Here is a 21,199-nt window from a genome sequence, read left to right on the forward strand (position 1 = left end):
AAATATTGTCATACCCTGTCTTCCTGCATGTGGAGGCCCTCACAACAGAATTAAAGATAAAGGACCACTCCTTCCTTAAATTGGTCCTGTTCAAGCTTGAAAAATTGATTTTTCCATCATAGTTGATGAAGTCCAGAAACTCAGTCAGCTCATCGGGAGTTAGCACCTCCACCAGATTTGCAGTTGGAAGCCCCAAAGCTCTATTCACATCTTGCTTATTAAACTCAATTTGTTGGCCTCCAACTGAGCAAGTTACCACCGGAGATACGGAATTGTCATTCATAACAGTCCTTCAACACATCTAGGTGTTGACAATTAGAGTTATGGCTTTCATTGACAATTAGAGCACTTGAACCATCTACAACATGCCCTTGTCCAGTTCTTAATGATTTTCTTTGAATCATTTTTAATTTATAAGTTTTCAAGATTCCTTAAAGAACTTCCAGTGTTATTCTGCTTAGATCTCTCCATTCTCTGATTGCTGAGAGTTCCAAATGATCAGGGAGTGTGAGCAAAAACTTCAAGTTCACCTCTTCAGCTTCATAGTATTTGTTATGGAGCTACAAGTCATTTATCAGCTTATTGAACCTTTCAAACACATCAGTGATACTTTCTTTTGGCTTGGCCCTGAAACCCTCATATTGTGAAATCAGTATCCTTCTTTGATTAGATCTAACTTCCTCAGTTCCCTCACAGAGTATTTCAATCTTTTCCAAGATTTGCTTGGCAGTGTCACAGTTGACAATGTTGTTGTACATTACATTGTCAAGTGACTCTATCAATATCAGTTATAATCCACTATCCAGGGAAACTTTCTCTTTTTCAGGCTTAGTGTACTCAGAAGGGTTTTTTGGAGCATAATGAGCTGGAATGACCATATCACCATCTGTTGATTCTTCAACTCTAACCATAGGAGTGAAGGGCCCATTTTTGAGAATCTGAATATAGAGTGGATTGGCCACTTTGATAAACAACAACATTTTCTTTTTTCAAAGAGTGTAGTTAGCTTTGTCAAAGGTAGGAATTTTGATGCTACTGATTTTCTATGTATTCATTCTTCCAAGATCTTGAGTCTGTTTACTTTCAGATTTGGCTCTGATACCACTTGTTAGGTAATGAATTACACATAGAGGGGGGGGGGTGAATCTGTTTTTGTGTTTTTATGCTTTTCTTGAACTATTTTGGTTGTGAACAAAGTAAATCAATTAATGTAGTGAAGTGTGTTCATGCAGAAATTAAACATGCAACAAAAAAGAACACAGATCTTTCAAAACTCACTTAATTTTATATTAAAATTAAGAATATTTTGCTACAAAATTTCTAGGCTCTTTGTTGATAAAGAGCTTAGCTTCTTTCTTGAGAGAATACAAGAGTTTCTGATCTAAAATTATTACATCTAACAAATGACCAGTGTTACTTTATAATTTTGTTAACTGCTGGTTTACACAGTGTATAAATAAGACATGATATTAACTTTAATAAACTATCACTTGTCATTTCCATTTAAGGAAAAGTATATCTTCATTTCTGGCTTAGCATATCTTTGCATACCGTGTTAACTTTGATCTTTCTTTGTCAGTTAATCTTCACCCTTGATCTTGCACACTCTTCAAGCTGCTTTTTATAGACTTGTCAATCCAGCTGGTTGGATTGTTTGTTGATTGTAAATCTTGGATATTGAACTGGTCTGTAATTCAGTACTTTGAGATTTTATCTAGAGTTCTCCAGTTTGGTCTATAGAGAACTTGACATCTCGATAAGTATATTGTCTTATCGAGATCTCTAATACTCCATTGTAGATTTAACTTGTAGAGGTCTCTAAGTTCTCTATAAGAGAATTTGACTTGTCGAGATCTCTAGTCTTCATATCTTCACTTTGATTTATCGATATCTCTGAGTTCTCTAGTGGCTTATTGACTTATTGATAACTCAAAGTTTCCTAGTCAAATTTGACTTGTCGATAACTCAGAGTTCTCTAGTGAATTTTGGCTTATTGATATCTCTGAGTTCTCTAGTGGAATCTGACTTATCGATAACTCATAGTTCTTTAATGAATGTTGACTTGTCGATAACTCTGAGTTCTCTAGCGAAGAAATGACTTGTCGATATCTCCAATCTTCATATCTTCAATTTGGCTTGTCGATATCTCTGAGTTCTCTTTTAGCTTTCCTGAGTTCTCTATAAGTCATTCTGGAGTTCTCAAATGACTTCTCTATAACAATAAATCTGTGACTTGTAGATATCTTGACTTAGAATATTTTTCCCAAAACATATTTATTCAACTCCAAGCTTCTTCATAATTCTTCTCAGGCATGATCTTCTTGATCTTCATCCAGATAGAGTTCTTAGCCTTGATACTGTTTAAAAGAAAAAGACTCCAGTCTGCTCTTTGACATTTTTACAGACTTTAATGTTACAAATACAAAGTGCAAACTAAGATTACAATACAACTTACTTATGGTTGTCAATTTGACTTAGTCGCATGTCTTGCACAACACTATCAATGAATGCATGAACATGTCACTATTAATCTCGTATAGCAGTTGACAACTACTTGACATAGGAGAATAAAACACAGTCTACAGAGTCACATGCACCTTGGAAGCTATGTCAAGAACTTATTGAGATTGTTAATATTTTTTTGAAGAATGGAACACATTCAGATGACTATATGCTTTGGACAATCCCATGATATGATAGGAAGATGGAGTCATCTGACATTTATTTAAACATTCAAACAAAACCAATGGATTCAATTACAAATGTTACTAGTTATGTAATGTCTTATCTGTGTCGAGATAGTAACTAACAATTGTAATATATAATAGAGTGAAAATGTAGGAGATTGTGTGTGCGTGTATATACCATTTCTTTCTCTTATAGCTTATTGTATATTTTTAGAGAAAGAACTACATTGTAAAAATAACTGTTTATTATCATTCAATGAAAAATGTATAATTTTATTTGTTTTGTTTAAATTATTTATCTTCTTTAGTTTTTCTTTTTCTTCAAGTTATTTTCAATAAAAATAGTTCTTCACACATAAAGTTTTTAGTGTTATTTAACTCCCACTCTACAATCCATCCCGCTAACTGAGATTAACAATTGATATGAGAGCAAACTTCTTTTTTATTCAAAGAAGTTTAAAGATCTATTATTAATATGGTATCCAAGTATACATAAATCAAAATTTCTATACCAGAAATGATGGGAGATTATTTTTACTAAAAGGATAAGATGCATTTTTTACTTGAGTTCTTTATTTATAACTTATGTAGGCTGGATCGAGTATGGCGTTCATGTCCCAAGAAAGGTTGTAACCGGCCTGAATGCAACCAGTATTCAAGAGGACATATATGTTCCCAAGTCTCTCTCAGAATGGTTAGAAGATGACAAGAAGAAAGTACATAAAAACAAGAAGGTCATGAACATTCTTTTAACAGCTTTAGAGATAAAGATATGTTTGACAATGTCATAAGATGTAAAACATTTAAGGATGTTCGCGATCACCTTCAGGTTATTTATAAAGAAAATGTGAGTAATAGTGGACAAGATACAATTTTCTATGAAGAAATATGAAGCCTTACACTTTAAACAAAGTGAGTCCTTAACTAATACATATAATAGGTTTCAAAAACTACTTAATAAACTAAAATTTTATAGAAGAGTTTATGCTGATAGAGATATTAAACCCAAATTTCTGAAATCTTTGGCCATAAGATTGGAAGCAAATGACCGTATATTTACATATAGAAGAAAATATGTAACTTAATTTAGTTTGGTTTTAAAATAAAAACTGCACCATTTCAAACTGAAATTGCAAATAAAAAACTGAAACTGCACCAACGGTGATTGGTTCGATTTTGATTTTTGATTTTAGAAACCGAACTATTTTGATTACGATTTGATCAAACCGCACCACGCTCATCTCTGACGCAGATCATGCCCCTACCCCAAAGAGTTGGGAGTGTTTCTATGAATACCCTCGACTTAGTTCACTGTTGGGTGTGTGGAGTTTATTAATTAATTACATGAAAATAGGCTATTAAGATTAACTTTGATTAGTTCCGGTTTATTTTCTTATAAATATTCTCATGCAATTGTAAAATCATAACACAACACAACTGTGAGAGATCAATACAAAATTAGTGCGGCTTGTGGAGTAGCAATTTCGTAGAAATTTCTGAATCACGTAAATTTTTATTTTGTGTAATTTTCATTTACTTTTTTGTTCTTATTTATTTGTTTTGAGTTTTACTTTCGTTGTTGTATACTCAACATGCACGACGATAAAAATGGTGTGTGGCAAATATAAAAATGAACAAAAAGATACTCCCTATGTCGCAACCATTTCTTTACATTTTCCTTTTTGGGATGTCCCATACAATTCTTTATATTTCAAAACTTACCAAAAATAGTTAATGGGTCCCACCACTTTCCCACTTTTCCATTATTTTTTCACACTACTTTTACTCTACTATATCCCTTTTATACATTAAAAATCAACGGGTCTCACCACTTCACCCACTTTTCTTTCTATTTTTCATTATTTTATATATATTTCTTAACCTCCGTGCTCAAACCAAACGTAAAGAATTGACCGGGACGGAGGGAGTAATTATTAACACAACAACAAAAATAAAATAAGGGCACCAGACAAACTTGAGCACATAATTGTATTTATATGAGAATTACCTATAAGGACGCCTCTCTAAATTTTAGATATTTTATATTCTACGGACCTCGTGACTTTGGTCAAAATTGGATGAACCTTATGGAAGGGAAATCAGTAAACATAATTTCATCTATTCTAATTCGTCGTTAACACTCGACTAGTGTTCCTTCAACCCTTTTAACTGGGTCTGAACCAGAGTTTCGCGCAGGGCCAATTTGGCAAATTACGAAGTTGCAAGGGTGAAGATAGTTAGGCCCGTAACAAAAAAAAAACACTCCAGCAGTAATACCCGAAGAGTTTCGCGCGAAAAATATTCAAAACTCCCTCCAAATTACAGAACCATATAAATAAAAGAAGTGAAATTTTATTAGTATTATTTTAATATTCACCTAACTTCACCAGAAAACACCTCTCTCTCTCTCTCTCTCTCTCTCTCTCACACACACACACACACACTATTCTTACAATTAACACAAAAGGCAAGACCATGTCGAATGAAACAGATGACTTGGATCTCCTGCTTTCTCTTCAAGACAGGGTTTTAGAAACCCCACCCGCCTCTCCTTCTGCCCCGGCCCGGGACCCACACTCTGGTATGTAATTATCCTTGATGGGTTTGTCAAGATTTGATGTAATGAAATGTGGGTTTTATTTGATTCATCCTGTACTTGTTTTACAATTATAAATAAAATGGAGTTTTTTTAAATGTATTTTAGGGTTGCAAGATTTTATTTTTAATTGATTTTTTAGATTTGGAAATGAAATTGGAGTTGTTTTGAAATTGCACAGGGTACTTATCTGATGATGCCTCGCCTAAGCGAGGGGGAGATGTTGATATGTCTGTGTTCCGGAATGCAGTTCAAGATTGTCTTGATTATGATCCTCAAACTAGCAAGAAGGAAATTAAATCAAAGACCTCTAGTGATGGAAGTGTTGAGAAGTTCTCGGGGTTGCGAATTAGGTACTTGCAAGCAATTATTTGGGGCACCGAAATTTTGGGGAGGAAATTTAAACTTGTGTAGAGATGAAATTAGGGGCTGTTTGGTTAAGCGTATTGCAGTCCTGTACATGGGAATGACGATATTAATCCTATGTGTTAGTGTTCGGTTGAGTGGCTTTCATTGTCAAAAGCTAGCACTTAATTAAAGTCATATCCATATTCATATTTCCCTTTCCCTTAACTATCCGAAAATGCCCTTTACATCCACTTGATATGAATTAACAAGTTTTATTTTTCAATTAAGTGTTTTATGCTTGCAAACTATTGATTTTTTTTTTCTTTTATTCATCTTTTTAAAATTTCCATTCTCAGGAATCAATTAGTCTCTCCTGTGGAATTGGCGAACCGCTTTTCAGATATCCGGTTTATTCGATTACCAGCAATAAAGTAGGTGACTGCACCTAAATGAGATGTAATCTGTTTCTCCATGATGCACTTCTCATGTTATTTATGATGTTATGCACTCTTTGATTTTAGGAAGCTTCTTGTGGGAGATACTCTTTCTGGATGCTGGGCAACTGTTGGTGTTTTAATGGAGAAAGGGGAACAAAGAATGAGTTCTGCAGGAAAGCCCTATTGTATATGGAAAGTTGGAAGCTTAGATGAAAATACTGCTTCTGTGTTCTTGTTTGGTACTGCTTATCAAAAAAATTCTAAAGAAGAAGTTGGTTCAGTGTTTGCTTTTCTCAGTTGCGGTGCTCGCAAGGATAATTCGGTACCTGGTTTTCATATTCCGATATAATTTCTCTTCTTATTAATATATTGAAAGGTTTTTCATTTAATATTTTTGTATTCTTTATGTTGCAGAAAATAGGTTGTTCTTTGAGTGTTTACAATGCTGGTCAAATATTAAAACTGGGTACATCTGTTGATTATGTAGTTTGCAAAGGCAACGACTGCAAAAATGTGATCAATAGGTATATTACTCGGTCCTTTATATGTCCTTTTAACATATATAGTATTAGTATACTATACCAACCAGTTATTATATACTAAATCATGGTCCTTAACCATTACTTGAGCAACATCGGACTACTCATTAAGTGATAACATTTACCATTTCTATGGAAGCATAAATATTCATAATTGTGCATTATATCTTCAACTTGGGAGTAGCTATCTAGCATACTCTTCGAAGACCATCTGAATGAGGTAGCTTATTAAATGGATTTGATGGCTATCCTCAAATGCATGCTAAAACATATGTTGAACTCTTGATATCGAATATATGGGAGTCTTTTCATTATTGTGATACGTTTCTTTAATTATCTGACTTGTGAGTAATATATAATTTTATGCTAATGTATGATAACAAGTCTTATCATCACTATATTGTAATACTGCTGAATTCTGGCACACTTAAATGGCCATGTGTAGCTTGAAATTGGTAAACATGTGAACAAGTCAAAAATCCAGTTCAGAATTATGCAACTGCTAATTGTCACTCCTTTATTATTAAAAATTTTATAGTTGCTACCTGTATATACGAGTGATTTCTCTTCTTTAAAAGTTTAATAGTAACATTCGTGGGCGCGGAGGTGAATATTAGATAGCATTTTGAATCTCAAGATATTATATCATTGCAGAGAATGTATTTTTTTCAATATTCTGCATCAAATTACAATATAATTGCTACTTCCAAGTGAGCTCCAAGATATCTCTTTGTTTGTAATTTCTGATGGTATTTGTTTTAACTGTAACTCCGTAAGACCGAATTTTTGCATAATTAAGAAAAATAAGAACATTATGTGTTACAGCAATTTAATACTTTACTGGACAAACACAACATCTTGATACTGCTCCTGTATTTTTGTTAGAAGCGGTCATAATGAAACTGAGTTCATGCTCATGAGATAACTTAGAAAGTTTTAGAATGTCAACAGGACCATAGATATATAACACTACCAATTCTAGTTGGAAAATGTTTCTTTTTTACTTTATGACTTTAAGATACAAAGTCCCAAAAGAACATCTTATGAAATTGTTGGGTAATTTCAGGCGCCAGGGAATATATTGCAAATACCATAAATTGGTGAGTACGGAGGCTTGAATCTTGTTCTCACATCAAGGCTGATATTTCTTTCCTAACACAAGGCTCTAATTTCTTATTAACTCCCTAATTTATGGTTTTCTGCATGTGAACTTGTAGAAATCATCCGAGAAGTATTCAAAGTCAAGAACTGAACTTAAAGGAGGGTAAGCGCTCATTGTTGAACATTAAACTAAAATCTATGCTGAGTGTCATGCTCTATGCTTTTTCCTTGATATCCTATTTAAATAATTATCTTTTGATTTATTTCAGGAATTTGAGAATGTCCGTTAATAATCATCTCAAGTCGGAAGGTATTTATGTAGTGAATCCACATACTCAAAAAAAAAATATAGCAAAGCCGAATCAAGTACTGTCAGTAGAAGGACTAAAAAAAGCTTTAAGGTATGTGGATCAGATAGTATGCGCACCTGCTCCTTTTCATCTTCAGTTGGCTACTCAAAATTTTCTTTGTTTGCATAGTAGTTTTTTTTATTAGGCTTGGTTGCGTAGTATCTATATTTATGCAAACCACAAACCAATTTTAGCTCATAGCCACAAATGAAGTGAATCATATTTATGAAAGTGTGAATTGAAATTAAATTTACTTGGTACACTGTTAGAGTTTGGGGAGAGTGGGATGCACACATACTTTTCCCTTTTTTGGAGTAGATGAATTGTTTTAGTAAAAATCCCCTGGCTTTTGAAAAATTGTAAATCTAGCGACTACTGTCTATATATTCTCAATGATTGTAAATCATGTGAAGTAACCTAGAATGTTACAATCAAATTTATTTTTAATCTTATAATTATTGAATCTTGTATATTTATGTAGTAAATAATTCTAATTAGTCAAATAGATATATCCCCATCTTCTCACTGGCTGTCGACGTCTGTAGAGTAAGGCTCCATTTGGGAGTGCTGTTAAAAATTGTTGTGCTGTGAGAAAAAGTGCTGGCGAAAAAAGTACAGTCAGGAAAATTAGATGACTGTTTGGTAATTTTTTTAATTTATGCATAGTTTGGGATATTATATATGAAAATAATATTTTTGAGAAAGTTTGATGACGAAACGCAAAAAAAACAGTTTTTTCCAAAAGCATGAGGGTACATGCTTTTCTTAACAGCAGCTTATAGACCAAAAGCGCTTTTCCAGACAGCAGCTTTTAGAATCTAACAAACACCTGTTTGACAGTTTTTCAGCAAAAAGCTGTTGTATCTGTCTGCAACAGCAATACCAAACGGGGCCTAAGTAGTTCAAAATGTTGTGTTATTAGGAATTGACCTTGATTTAAGTAATGCACATGTGATTCTTACATATCTCACTTGTCCAGTTGTTAAGAATATGTGTGCCATATATATCTTTGAAACTTACAGTAGATATCTCTGTAAGTTACGATTCGGCCTTGAGCTTCATATTCCCCCCCAATCCTTGGCGCAAATGTGTAATGTAGTATGTTGTTTGTCTAAAGTATATTACAACTTTTTTTAAGCTCTGTGGTTAAAATTTTTAACTGAAATGATGCAGTCAAAAAAACGGGGAAAAGAAAAACTATCACAGTCCGTAGATATGCTGCCTTTCTTTTTTCCTTATCAAACATAAACTATGTTCACAGACTCACATATATATGCATTAATATGTGGACAGAAACTGATGAACTATATATACAAACAGCAATGCAGGTAAAGTGACAACAAATCAATACTCCCAGGGAATTAGGTTCCTTACACAAATTACAGGTCAAAATTCATCCATCTTGAATAACTTAACATGTAATTACCTATTATAGTCTACTCGTATATTTACATGTTTGATCTACAGGAATGGGGGACTCAAAACCCATGAAAAAAGGTCCCACGACAAACAAGCCACTTCATTCTGCACTAAACAAGCCGCTTCATTCTGCACAAAAAAGGTAACCGAAAAATTCGTTATTCTTTTATTGTTGTGTTTTTATATTCCATCACCTTTTCCCAAACAGAAATGTTTAATGTATAAGTGGTCTATCAATGTTAAGATCATCACCCTCTGCGGGATCTGAACTGCCAGTGAAAGGAACAAGTCAACCGCCAAATGCAAAGAGAGCAAAGGCTGAGGAAAGGCAGCATTCATCAAAAAAACCCAACCAGATCCAGACCAAAGAAAAGATGATTGAACTTGACTTTATTAGTTCGGATGAAGATACCTGAGTCGTGAATTGTGATAGTAAGCAATTCATGATCTTATGTGTGAGATTTAATCTCATTTAACATTTATCTTTAAGTAATATACAATGAGATGGTCAAGAGTGAAGCTTATTGTGCACTGCAGCAATATTTAAAAGGCTAAATGTATGAACAATCAGTGCCGGCTTGGTGGACTTTCTCCTAGTTGTATACCTTTTGTCTTCAAAGCAAACAGATATGTTATAAAACTTTTGAATATTGATTTGCAAGACTAGAATATATACTTTAGACTTAAGTAGGGTGCAGGGTGACATAATTTGTAGTACATGCTCAATTTTGTAAGATCTGTCTTCTTTTCTTTTTTTTTTTGTTTTTCTTTGTACGTGCAGAACTCTAAAGTAGCTGATTATGATACTACTTAATCTGAGTACAAATCTCATTTTTCGTAGGCTTTTACATCCACCATTGTTTTCCCCTTGTGTGCAATGTTCATTTGATGCAATTGCTCCCTGTGTTCTTAATTGATTTGTTCTCATTTAACAAGTTCTTTAGGTCAAACTGTAATGTTTGTGTATATCTATTTTTCATTTTTATATATTGAGAAAACTACAATTTATATTCCAACTCCTCTAGCATTCAATTATTTAGGTATAAAAACATGACCATGTACAATTCTGATAGTACGGTACATCAAATACATATTTGATAAGACCTGTATGTAGTTGAGTAATTGTAATATTTGGGACATGGCGTGTGTTAGGAATATATTGTGAACTTGATAATAAGTTGAACAAAACACCTTAGTAAATTTAACTTAGTGTATTTGTAGCTCTCGACGGATGTTTTATAATAGTCCTGACGGATGAATTTTATAGTCTCAACGGATGACAACTGAACATCCATCGAGAGTGTAGGTTATGTAATAATAAGTCTTGTAGCACATTCCTGCAAACAATAATGTATTAGTAGATGCTGTAGGATTCTTTAAGTCATGTTGACTACTAAATTGATATGCAGAATAGGTTGGCTAATTGTAAATATAAGATGTCTTGTAATTCTGTATAAGTGAAATAGATTCAAGTGACAGAAAGGCTCTCGACGGATGATCTACAAAGGCTCCTGACAGATAATCAACAAGGCTCCCCACGGATGACCAACATAATCCCGACGGATGATCATAATTCAAAAGAGCAGTTGACAGTGACAACACGGTCACATGTGTCGGGTGTTTGCAAATGGAATGTGCCAACCTAATTGCAGAATTTAGAGAAAAAAGAAGTATTACCATTTCCATGCAATTATGAAGATACTCAAAGATGCTGGATAGAGTAGTGAAGTAGTATGGAATTAGACTAGGATCCATTTTTATATTTTACTTGTTTGTCTTTTTATCATGTAACTTGGTAGTATATAAATCAAGTGTAGCAAGTAGAACAAATTAACGAAGTAAGCATTATTTTCAGAGAGATAGATAAAGCTGTATATGTTAAGCATCTCTCTGTAATTCTGTAAGTTCACTTGTAAGTAGCTGTGTGCTATTCAAGCATCACAGAGTTCTCATCTTTATATATATATTTTTTGGTGGATAAGTTCAAATCCACCAGAAAGTTTTAAAGCTTTGTGTTTTATTGCTTTGTGTTTTAATTTCCATTTTACTTTCATTCCGCACTTCTTGCAAAATTAAACACAGTTATATATTAAGTAAGAACATTCTTAAAATCAGAAAAAGAAGCCAGAATTACATTTAACCTCCCCTTCTGTAATTCTTGTTGCATTGATTGGGAATAACAATTGGTATCGGAGCAAGCTCTTGAAGAACAAAGAGTTTAAATATCACAACAATCAACAAGATGAACAGAAAAGATGTTGGAGTAAAGATTCCATTTCTGGACAAAGACAGCTATCACCATTGGAAGGTGAAGATGCACCTGCATCTCCTATCTCAAGATGAAGCATATGTGGACTGCATTGAGAAAGGTCCACATGTCCCTATGAGAGCTGATACAGGAAATGAATCATCAGTCCCAAAACCACAAGCAGAATGGTCAGATCCAGACAAAGAACAAGTTCAAAAGGATAAATAGGCCATGGACATTCTGTTTAATTGTGTTGACAGTGACATGTTTAACAACATCATAAACTGTAAAACTGCTAAGGATGTCTGGGATATAATCCAAGTTATATGTGATGGAACTGAGCAAGTAAGGGAGAACAAGATGCAACTCTTGATTCAGCAATATGAGCATTTCCATAGTGAAGAAGGTGAGTCACTCACCGACATTTTCAGTAGATTTCAAAAACTACTGAATGCTCTAAAACTGCATGGAAGGCTCTATCAAACAAAAGACTCAAACCTCAAATTCCTTAGATCTCTGCCAAAGGAATAGAAGCCTATAACAGTCTCATTGAGAAATTCACAAGATTACAAGGAGTTCACCTTGGATAGACTGTATGGTATCCTAAAAACCTATGAGCTTGAAATGGAGTAAGATGAGAAGATAGAGAAAGGAAGAAAGAAGGGATGGTCCATTGCATTAGTTGCTGAGCAAGGAAATGAGAAGGAGATAAAGGTTGAAGCTGTTGATTCTGCACCAAACCCTAGAGTTTGTGAAGGCAAGGGAAAAGGGCTAGTAGCTGAGCATGAAGACCAGCTTAGTCAAGATGACATGGATGACATAGATGAGCATCTTGCTTTTCTATCCAGGAGATTTGCCAAGCTCAAATTCAAGAAGAATTTTGGAGCAGCTAAGCCAAACAGAAACATGGTTGACAAGTCTAAATTCAAGTGTTTCAAATGTGGCTTGGCAAGTCATTTTGCTAGTGAGTATAGAAAGCCTGATTCTGGTAAAAAGAAATTTGAGCCTGTTAATTATAAGCAGAAATATTTTGAGTTGCTCAAACAAAAGGAAAGGGCTTTCATCACACAAGAGAATGACTGGGCTGCAGATGGATTAGAAGATGATGAAGACACGTGCTATGTCAATCTAGCACTTATGGCCAAAGTCAGATGAAACAGAGACCAGTTCATCAAGCAATCAGGTAATCACAACAAACCTAGCACATTTATCTAAAGTTGAGTGTAATGATGCCATAAATGACATGTCTACTAAATTATATCACCTGTGTGTTACACTCAAGTCTCTCACTAAAGAAAACAATAAAATTAAAGAGAACAATGTGTTTTTAAGTGAAAGAAAAAATATGTTAGAGACTCAATTTGTTGAGTTTGAAAAATTGAAAATAGAAATGCAAGATTGCTAAGGATGAACTAACTGAATCCTTAAAGAAATAGGAGATTTTAAGAAAGCAACTTGAACGAGAATAGGAAGTAATTAAGGCATGGAAATCATCTAGAGATGTTCATGCTCAAATTACTAAAGTTCAAGGTATAGAATCTTTCTGTGATGCAGCCTGGAAAAGAACAAGGAGAAGCTTGATTCTAATCTGGTTGAAAGGCTTTTATCAAATGTGGATTCGACGGATGATGAAAATTATCCGTCGAATAATCAAAAAGATTATTCGTCGAAAGACAATGAGCCACATCTGTTGAGTGTAAGTACCAGTTAGCAAAACTAAGCTAGCTAAGTTAAATGAAAAATATGGATCAGTTTCTAAGAACTTTGTTCCAGGAGAAACAAGTCAAGTTAAAAAGGAGAAGAGAGTCAATGTAGGTCATCTGTCTATCAAGCAATTGAATGACATATTGGAGAAAATTAAAGTAAAAGCAGAGTCAAAAAGGAAAAACAATAAAAATGGGAAAGTAGGGATTAACAAACACAACAACTACGCACCTGATAAATATGCACCAAGAAAAATCTATGTTAAGTGTGGTAGTGTTAATCATTTGTCTGTTAATTGCAAACTTGCTATGCCTGCTCTCATGTCTGCACCATCTTCATTTCCCAACATGGCTACAATGCCTATAAATGTTATGCCTACACACAATTTGAATGCACAATATGCTAATATGCCATTGAATGCACAGTTTCTAAGAACTTTGTTCCAGGAGAAACAAGTCAAGTTAAAAAGGACAAGAGAGTCAATGTAGGTCATCTGTCTATCAAGCAATTGAATGACAGATTGGAGAAAATTGAAGTAAAAGCAGAGTCAAAAAGGAAAAACAATAGAAATGGGAAAGTAGGGATTAACAAACATAACAACTACACACCTGATAAATATGCACCAAGAAAAATATGTGTTAAGTGTGGTAGTGTTAATCATTTGTCTATTAATTACAAACTTGCTATGACTGCTCTCATGTCTGCACCATCTTCATTTCCCAGCATGCCTACAATGCATGTAAATGTTATGCCTACACACAATTTGAATGCACAGTATGCTAATATGCCATTTGCACCTAATCCTTATTATGCTGCATTTAGTATTCCTCAAATGCCATTTAACATGCCTTACTGGAATAACATGTTTTCACATAGCATACCTTTTCATGTTAATCAAAATGTGCACGAAAATTCTTCTTCAGTAAATGGGTTCAAAGGTCCAACTCAAATGACAAAGGATGAATTTGAAATACCCAAGTCAAATGAGGTCAAACCTAAGAAACCAAAGAAAAAGGCTAACAAGGCAGGACCCAAGGGCACTTGGGTACCAAAATCAACTTAATTTGATTTTGATGTGTGCAGGGAAACAGAAAGAATATTTGGTATCTGGATAGTGGTTGCTCAAGGCACATGACTGGAGATTCTACCATGCTCACTGGTTTTAGAGAAAAAGCTGGCCCAAGTATTACTTTTGGAGATGACAGCATGGGTTATATTATAGGATATGGCTTGATTTTAAAAGATAATGTCATCATAGAGGAAGTTGCCCTAGTGGATGGTCTCAAGCACAATTTGTTCAGTATCAGCCAACTTTGTGATAGGGGCGGCAACTCAGTTACTTTTAATTCAGAAGCCTGTGTTGTGACCAACAGGAAGAGTAATAAAGTGGTTCTCACTGGAGTGAGAAAAGGAAATGTGTATCTTGCTGAATTCAACTCAACAATTGCAGAATTTGTAACTTGTCTTCTCAGTAAAGCAAGTCAAGATGAAAGTTGGCTATGGCACAAGAAGCTGTCCCATCTAAACTTCAAGACCATGAATGAGCTAGTCAAGAAAGAATTGGTTAGAGGTATTCCTCAAGCAAAGTTTTCAAATGATGGATTGTGTGATGCCTTCCAGAAAGGAAAGCAGATTAAAGCATCATTCAAAAAGAAGCTTGATTCAATAATTGAAGAACCTTTGTAGCTATTGCACATGGATTTGTTTGGACCATTCAATGTGTTATCCATCTCAAGGAAAAGTTATTGCCTAGTAATTGTAGATGATTTCTCAAAGTTCTCTTGGACATATTTTCTAAAATCCAAAGATGAAGCTAGTGAAATCATCATCAATCACATAAGGCAAGTCAACAATCATCCTGATTTCTAAGTAAGAAGAATCAGGAGTGACAATGGAACTGAGTTCAAGAGTTCTGTGATGAGATTATTTTGTGAAGAGAATGGGATTATGCATGAGTTTTCTGCAGCTAGAACCCCACAATAAAATGGAGTGGTGGAAAGGAAAAAACAGATCTCTTATTAAAGCTGCAAGGACAATGCTTGAAGAATCAAAGTTACCAACATATTTTTGGGCCGAAGCTGTGAATACTGCATGCTACACTCAGAATATTTCTTTGGTCAATCAAGCAAAATGCATGACACCCTACCAATTATTCAAGAATAAGAAGCCAACTCTAAATTTTCTTCATGTCTTTGGATGCAAATGCTACATTATAAGGATTCAAACTGAACAACATGGAAAGTTTGATGCTAAAGTAGATGAAGGAATTTTTGTTGGATATGCTGTTGGAAAAGCATATAGAGTCTACAATCTTAGAACAAACATTGTTATGGAATCTGTACATGTTGTGTTTGATGATAAGAAGATTGAAGGACTAAAAGATGAAGGTTTCCATGATAGCCTCAAATTTGATAATGTTGAGAAAATATGTGATGACAGTGATGATGATAGTGATCAAGAAATAGTGGCTAAGGATAATGCAGAAAAGTCTATCTCCAATAATGCATAAAATTCAGCATCAGTCGAGGTACAAAATGTATCATCCATCGGAAGACAATTAGCTTTATCCGTCGGGATACAAAGTGCATCATTCGTCGGAATAATCAGAGAAGCTGAGAGTCAAAATAAATCACTTACAGAAATAACTCCTTCTTCAAATCAAAGATCCATAAACTCAGGGGGAGTTTCTTCTAATCAAAACTCAGTCACACATCAAGACAACAATGAGGCCTCTTCATCTAGAGCTAATCTACCTCAACAAAGAAAATGGACTAGAGATCACCCTTTTGAACTCATTATTGGTGATGTATCTTCTAGAGTTCAAACAAGAAAAGCAACTCAAGAAGAATGTCTGTATAGCAGCTTCCTATCTCAGGAAGAGCCTAAAAAGGTAGAAGAAGCTATGTTGGATCCTGATTGGGTTTTAGCTATGTAAGAGGAGCTAAACCAATTTGAGAGGAATAAAGTATGGAAGCAAGTACCCAAGCCTAAAGGAAAGAATTCTCTTGACACCAAGTGGGTATTCAGAAACAAGATGGATAAAAATGGCATAGTTGTCAGGAACAAAGCTAGATTGGTTGCTAAGGGCTACTGTCAATAAGAAGGAATAGATTTTGATGAAACTTTTGCTCCAGTTACAAGACTTGAAGCCATCAGAATTTTCTTAGCCTATGCAGCCCATGCCAATTTCAAATTCTATCAAATGGATGTCAAAAGTGTCTTTTTAAATGGAAATTTTGAGGAAGAAGTCTATGTCAGTCAGCCTCCTGGCTTTGAAGATCCAAATTTCCATAATATGTCTATTATATTTTGAAAGCACTTTATGGATTGAAGCAAACACCTAGCGCCTGTTATGATACTTTGTCAAAGTTTTTCTTAAAAAATCACTTCACTGGAGGTACTGTTGACAAAACTTTATTCTTTAGAAATGTTAACGGCTCTAACATATTTGTTCAAATTTATGTAGATGATATTATATTTGGCTCTACAGATGAAAAACTTTGCAAAAAGTTTGCCAAATTGATGCAAAGTAAGTATGAAATGAGCATGATGGGATAACTAACTTACTTTCTTGGTTTACAAGTTAAGCAAGTTAGTGATGGAATATTCATTAGTCAACCCAAATATATTTATGATCTTTTAAAGAAGTTTGATCTAATGGATTGCACATCTGCAAAAACTCCCATGGCCACTGCAACTAAACTTGAATTAAACACTACTGAAAAGTCTGTGGATATTTCAAGCTATAGAGGCATGGTTGGCTCACTTTTGTACATAACAGCTAGTAGGCCAGATATAATGTTTGCTACTTGTCTCTGTGCTAGATTTCAGGTTGATCCTAGAGAATCTCATTTAATAGATATTAAGAAAATTTTCAGATATCTCAAGGGAACACCAAAACTTGGCATTTGGTACCCCCGGAGATTCTAGTTTTGATCTAACTGGTTATTCAGATGCAGATTATGCAGGTTGTAAAATTGATAGAAAAAGTACAACATGAACCTGTCAATTTCTAGGAAACAAGCTCGTACCCTGGTTTAGTAAAAAGCAAAATTCAGTCTCTACTTCTAGAGCTGAAGCTGAATATATTGTTGCTGGCAGTTGCTGTGCACATATTCCATGGATGAAAAAACAATTGTTGGACTATGGTCTGCAAGTGGAAAAAATTCCTATTTTCTGTGATAACACAAGTGCAATTGCCAGTACTGAAAATCCAATAAAGCATTCAAGAACAAAGCACATAGACATCAAGTACCACTTCATTAGGGAACATGTAATGAATGGTACTGTGGAACTTCATTTTGTTTCAAGTGATAAGCAATCTTGCATATATCTTTACCAAGCCACTTGATGAATCCACCTTCTCTAGATTGGTAAGTGAGTTAAGTATGCTTAATTATTCTTAAATCATTTTTGATAATTTTGCAAGTTGAAATGCAACCATAATCTTAATTGATTTTTCTGTTTTGGATGAAAATTTGGCTAAGTCAAAATCGACATCTCAACGGATGTTTATTATCCATCGAGTTTAATCATCCGTCGAAATAGAATAGCCTAATAAAAATAAATTACTTTTCTTGATTATTTTTAACCCAACGGATAATTGCTTTATTCTCATCCGTCGAATTATCTACATCTTAGCCGTTAAAATTCTGAGCATTATCCATCAGATTTACTTACAGTCTGTAAGTATATCACGACGGATAATTGACCGAATTTTGATAGTTTATTTTACTTTTAAACGGCTATTTTGGGCAATTTTCATTGGGTCTTTAATTTTTACCTTTAATTTTTATCTGAGAATACATAAAACCCTTATTTTAAGTTCATTTTAGCTTTTATCTTTCTCTATTGCAATTAACTGCTCTCTTCTTCCTCAAAGCAAAACCCCCTTTCTTTCTGCAAATTTCCTTGCTTTAACAATGGCACCAGTAGTCAAGATCATGTCCCAGACAGGATTTATTTATGAAAAGAACAACTTTGTAGCTCTTGTGAACAAAGAAATTCCAGCCTCTGAAGATTATCACAAAATGATGGATTTTATGAAGGGATGCAAGCTTAACTATGCCATACTGGAATTACCCACAATCTACTGTGAAGTTGTGGAAGAGATGTGGACTACTGCTATGTATCAAACAATTGACAAAACTATAACTCTCTCCATTAAAGGTAAGGAATTTTGTAATAACAGTGATACTATCCAAGCATGCTTTAAAATTCTTGAAAACACTACTACTAAACCAGACACAAATGCTGATTTAGTTAACTTGCTTAATACTATTGGCTATGCACTTCCTACCACTAAATTAAGTGAAATTAGGAGGCTATGTCTTAGGAAATAGTGGAGTTTTCTGTGTGATGTAGTTACCAAGATATTTCTGGTAAAATAAGCAACTTTGATTCTATCAATACTACTATGCTTAACATGCTCTACATGCTGGCCACTAATAATTACTATAATTTTAGTGATGCTATCATGTTTGAGTTAGGTTACAAGTTAGGGGAGATTAAAAAGAGATCTAGGAATGTTTATTATGCTAGATTCTTTATGATTATTGCTAACCATATTTGTGAGGATCTTGTCATTGAGAACCCAACCAACAAACTGGATTGTTGGGTTCAAGAAACCAGAGTAATTACAGATTTAAACGGAACCAATCACCACAAGGAGGTGCCACTTGTTTATTTGCCTATCATGGAGGGTCCTCAGGTAAGTGAGTTAAATACTTCTGTCTCTGCTCCTTTTACCTCTCAAGTTTCTTTGCCATTGACTGTGGCTATGGCATCTGTGTCAATAACCCAACAGATGCCTACCCAAGCCACAAAATCCAAAACTTCAAAATCCGAATCAAAGAAACCACACTCTGGTGTCTCTCAAAAGATGCCAGTTTCAAAAACTACCAAAAATAAAGAGGGAGTGTGAAGGTGGGTAGGACTGGTGAGGGACAGGGTGAAAATCAAAGAAGCCCTAAGAATAAGGATGGTGAAGTGAATGTATCAAACCTAGCCACACCACAGTTTCCAAACAAATTGTGGTGCTTAATAAGGAAATTAACACATCTCTAGTTTCATCCTCCCAAAAAGATGCTACTATTGAAACAAGCTCCCAATTAGGAGCACAGGCCAAAAGGGTAAGGGACACAGACTCACCCTAAACTTATACAAGAAATAAGAAATATAGAAAATTTGGGGATGCATAGAGATCACACACAGTGCAAACTGCAGCTAAAGACTCAGTCATTGCACCTTCTCAAATTCAGTTTGATGTGGCTCCAATAAATGAGGAGTCATAGCCAAAATCTCTTACTATAAAGATCTCACACACACTAGATACACCAAACTCACCCACACATTAACTGGATGTAGATATGATTCATACATCAATTCCTGATTCTTCATCTCTAACTCTCATGGAGGAGCCAAAAATCCAAGCAAGTGAGCATTGATAAGTGGCATTTTATACCACTTAGAACGTCTTATAATGGCTTGAATTGATGTCTTGAAATCAAGTATTTTGTGTATTTAATGCATTTTTCTATTGTTTGTGCATTTCAGGGTATTAATTACATTTCGGGAGAGATTTCATCAATAATAAGCCTTGACATGTGTTTAGCATTGCAAGCGGGAAGATAGGAGCAGATTGCAGCGAAGAAACAGGAGAAAAATATAGCAGTTTCCAGTAGGAGTCTGAGCGCCCGCTCAGGAAGCTGAGCGCCCGCTCAGGAATGCTGAGCGGCCGCTCAGGGACGGAAAATTAGAATCATTATTTTAGACTCCTGGTTCTGTTTAACTTCCAACTTCTGAGTTAGCTGGGTATTATGGGACTCCTATATAAGTAGATTTTAGAGACGTTTCACAAAGGTTGGATCGTAGTATTAATCGAAGAGCGAGGAGATAAGGAAGAAGACCGTTTTAGCACACCGCAACGAAGAGGAAGCATATTTTCTTGTGATTCTTTATTTCGTTGTAACGTTGGATGCTAGTTTTCTTTACTTTGAACCTATTTACTCTTGTGACGTACTCTGGTTTAATAAAAGTAGTTTTAGTTATTATTCTCGTGTGTTATTATCATGTTTTCATATGAACCCATGATGACGATGAGTGCTATCATGGGCTAATCGTGATCATGGGGTCGTAACGGATTTACTATGGAATTCTTTAGTTAGTTGTTTAATACCTTAGTGTGTGATGATTGTATGATATCTAGTATTGGTTGTGCTTATTTGTCTTATGTGCGTCGCGAACATATAAGATAGGGTGTTAATCTCTTGTGAAGCGACGGTGGATCTCGAGATTTAGAACTTGCCATGCTAGCATAGGTTCATGTACGAGTATGCATGATTAGTGGGTAACTCTAACCGTTTTATTCGCCCTGTGTAATCAAAAGGAATAACTTGTGCTTAAATCGTAATGTTGTCAATTTCTGTAGACATATAGGGACTCAACATAATTGATGCATATTCAACTTCTATCTTAATTGTGGATGCTTGGTAGAATGGTATTAGTACAATGAAAGTTGGCTTTTATCAGTTTCGTGTTGTTCGATTAATATCATCACTGTTGCATGCTAAGGAAAATGACAATGACTATTGAAGGAAGTAGTAATGAAGTTGTGATCTCATGAGTATTTTTATATTGATTAATTCATGTGTTAATTAAGTGCTTAATTCTCGTAGTTAATTGTAGTTGATAATTAGTTAATCAAATCTAAGTGTTATTGTTTTAACATTGAGAAGTAATCATACATTGGCGAGTGAGTGTTAGTTGAAC

The 21,199-nt window shown here is 34.6% G+C and overlaps 1 protein-coding gene across 1 annotated transcript; it reads left to right on the forward strand.

Annotated features, from left to right (window-relative positions):
* Window positions 1-4,838: 4,838 nt before the first annotated feature.
* Window positions 4,839-10,327, forward strand: LOC141663901 (uncharacterized). Its single transcript, XM_074469749.1, has 11 exons — window positions 4,839-5,268; window positions 5,465-5,636; window positions 5,988-6,062; window positions 6,153-6,390; window positions 6,483-6,592; window positions 7,674-7,707; window positions 7,825-7,871; window positions 7,978-8,109; window positions 9,379-9,443; window positions 9,526-9,619; window positions 9,722-10,327. Exons 1-11 carry the CDS (start codon window positions 5,163-5,165, stop codon window positions 9,891-9,893), a joined length of 1,245 nt encoding a protein of 414 aa, XP_074325850.1. The 5' UTR covers window positions 4,839-5,162; the 3' UTR covers window positions 9,894-10,327.
* Window positions 10,328-21,199: the final 10,872 nt, after the last annotated feature.

This window comes from Apium graveolens, chromosome 6 (assembly GCF_009905375.1).
Source record: "Apium graveolens cultivar Ventura chromosome 6, ASM990537v1, whole genome shotgun sequence".
NCBI classification, from domain to species: Eukaryota; Viridiplantae; Streptophyta; class Magnoliopsida; order Apiales; family Apiaceae; genus Apium; species Apium graveolens.

Coding starts and splice junctions, on each gene's coding strand:
- LOC141663901 (XM_074469749.1), top strand. CDS start 5,163: ATGTCGAATGAAACAGATGACTTGGATCTCCTGCTTTCTCTTCAAGAC. Junction 6,391..6,482: donor GTGCTCGCAAGGATAATTCG/GTACCTGGTTTT, acceptor TTTATGTTGCAG/AAAATAGGTTGTTCTTTGAG. Junction 9,444..9,525: donor GTTCCTTACACAAATTACAG/GTCAAAATTCAT, acceptor TTTGATCTACAG/GAATGGGGGACTCAAAACCC.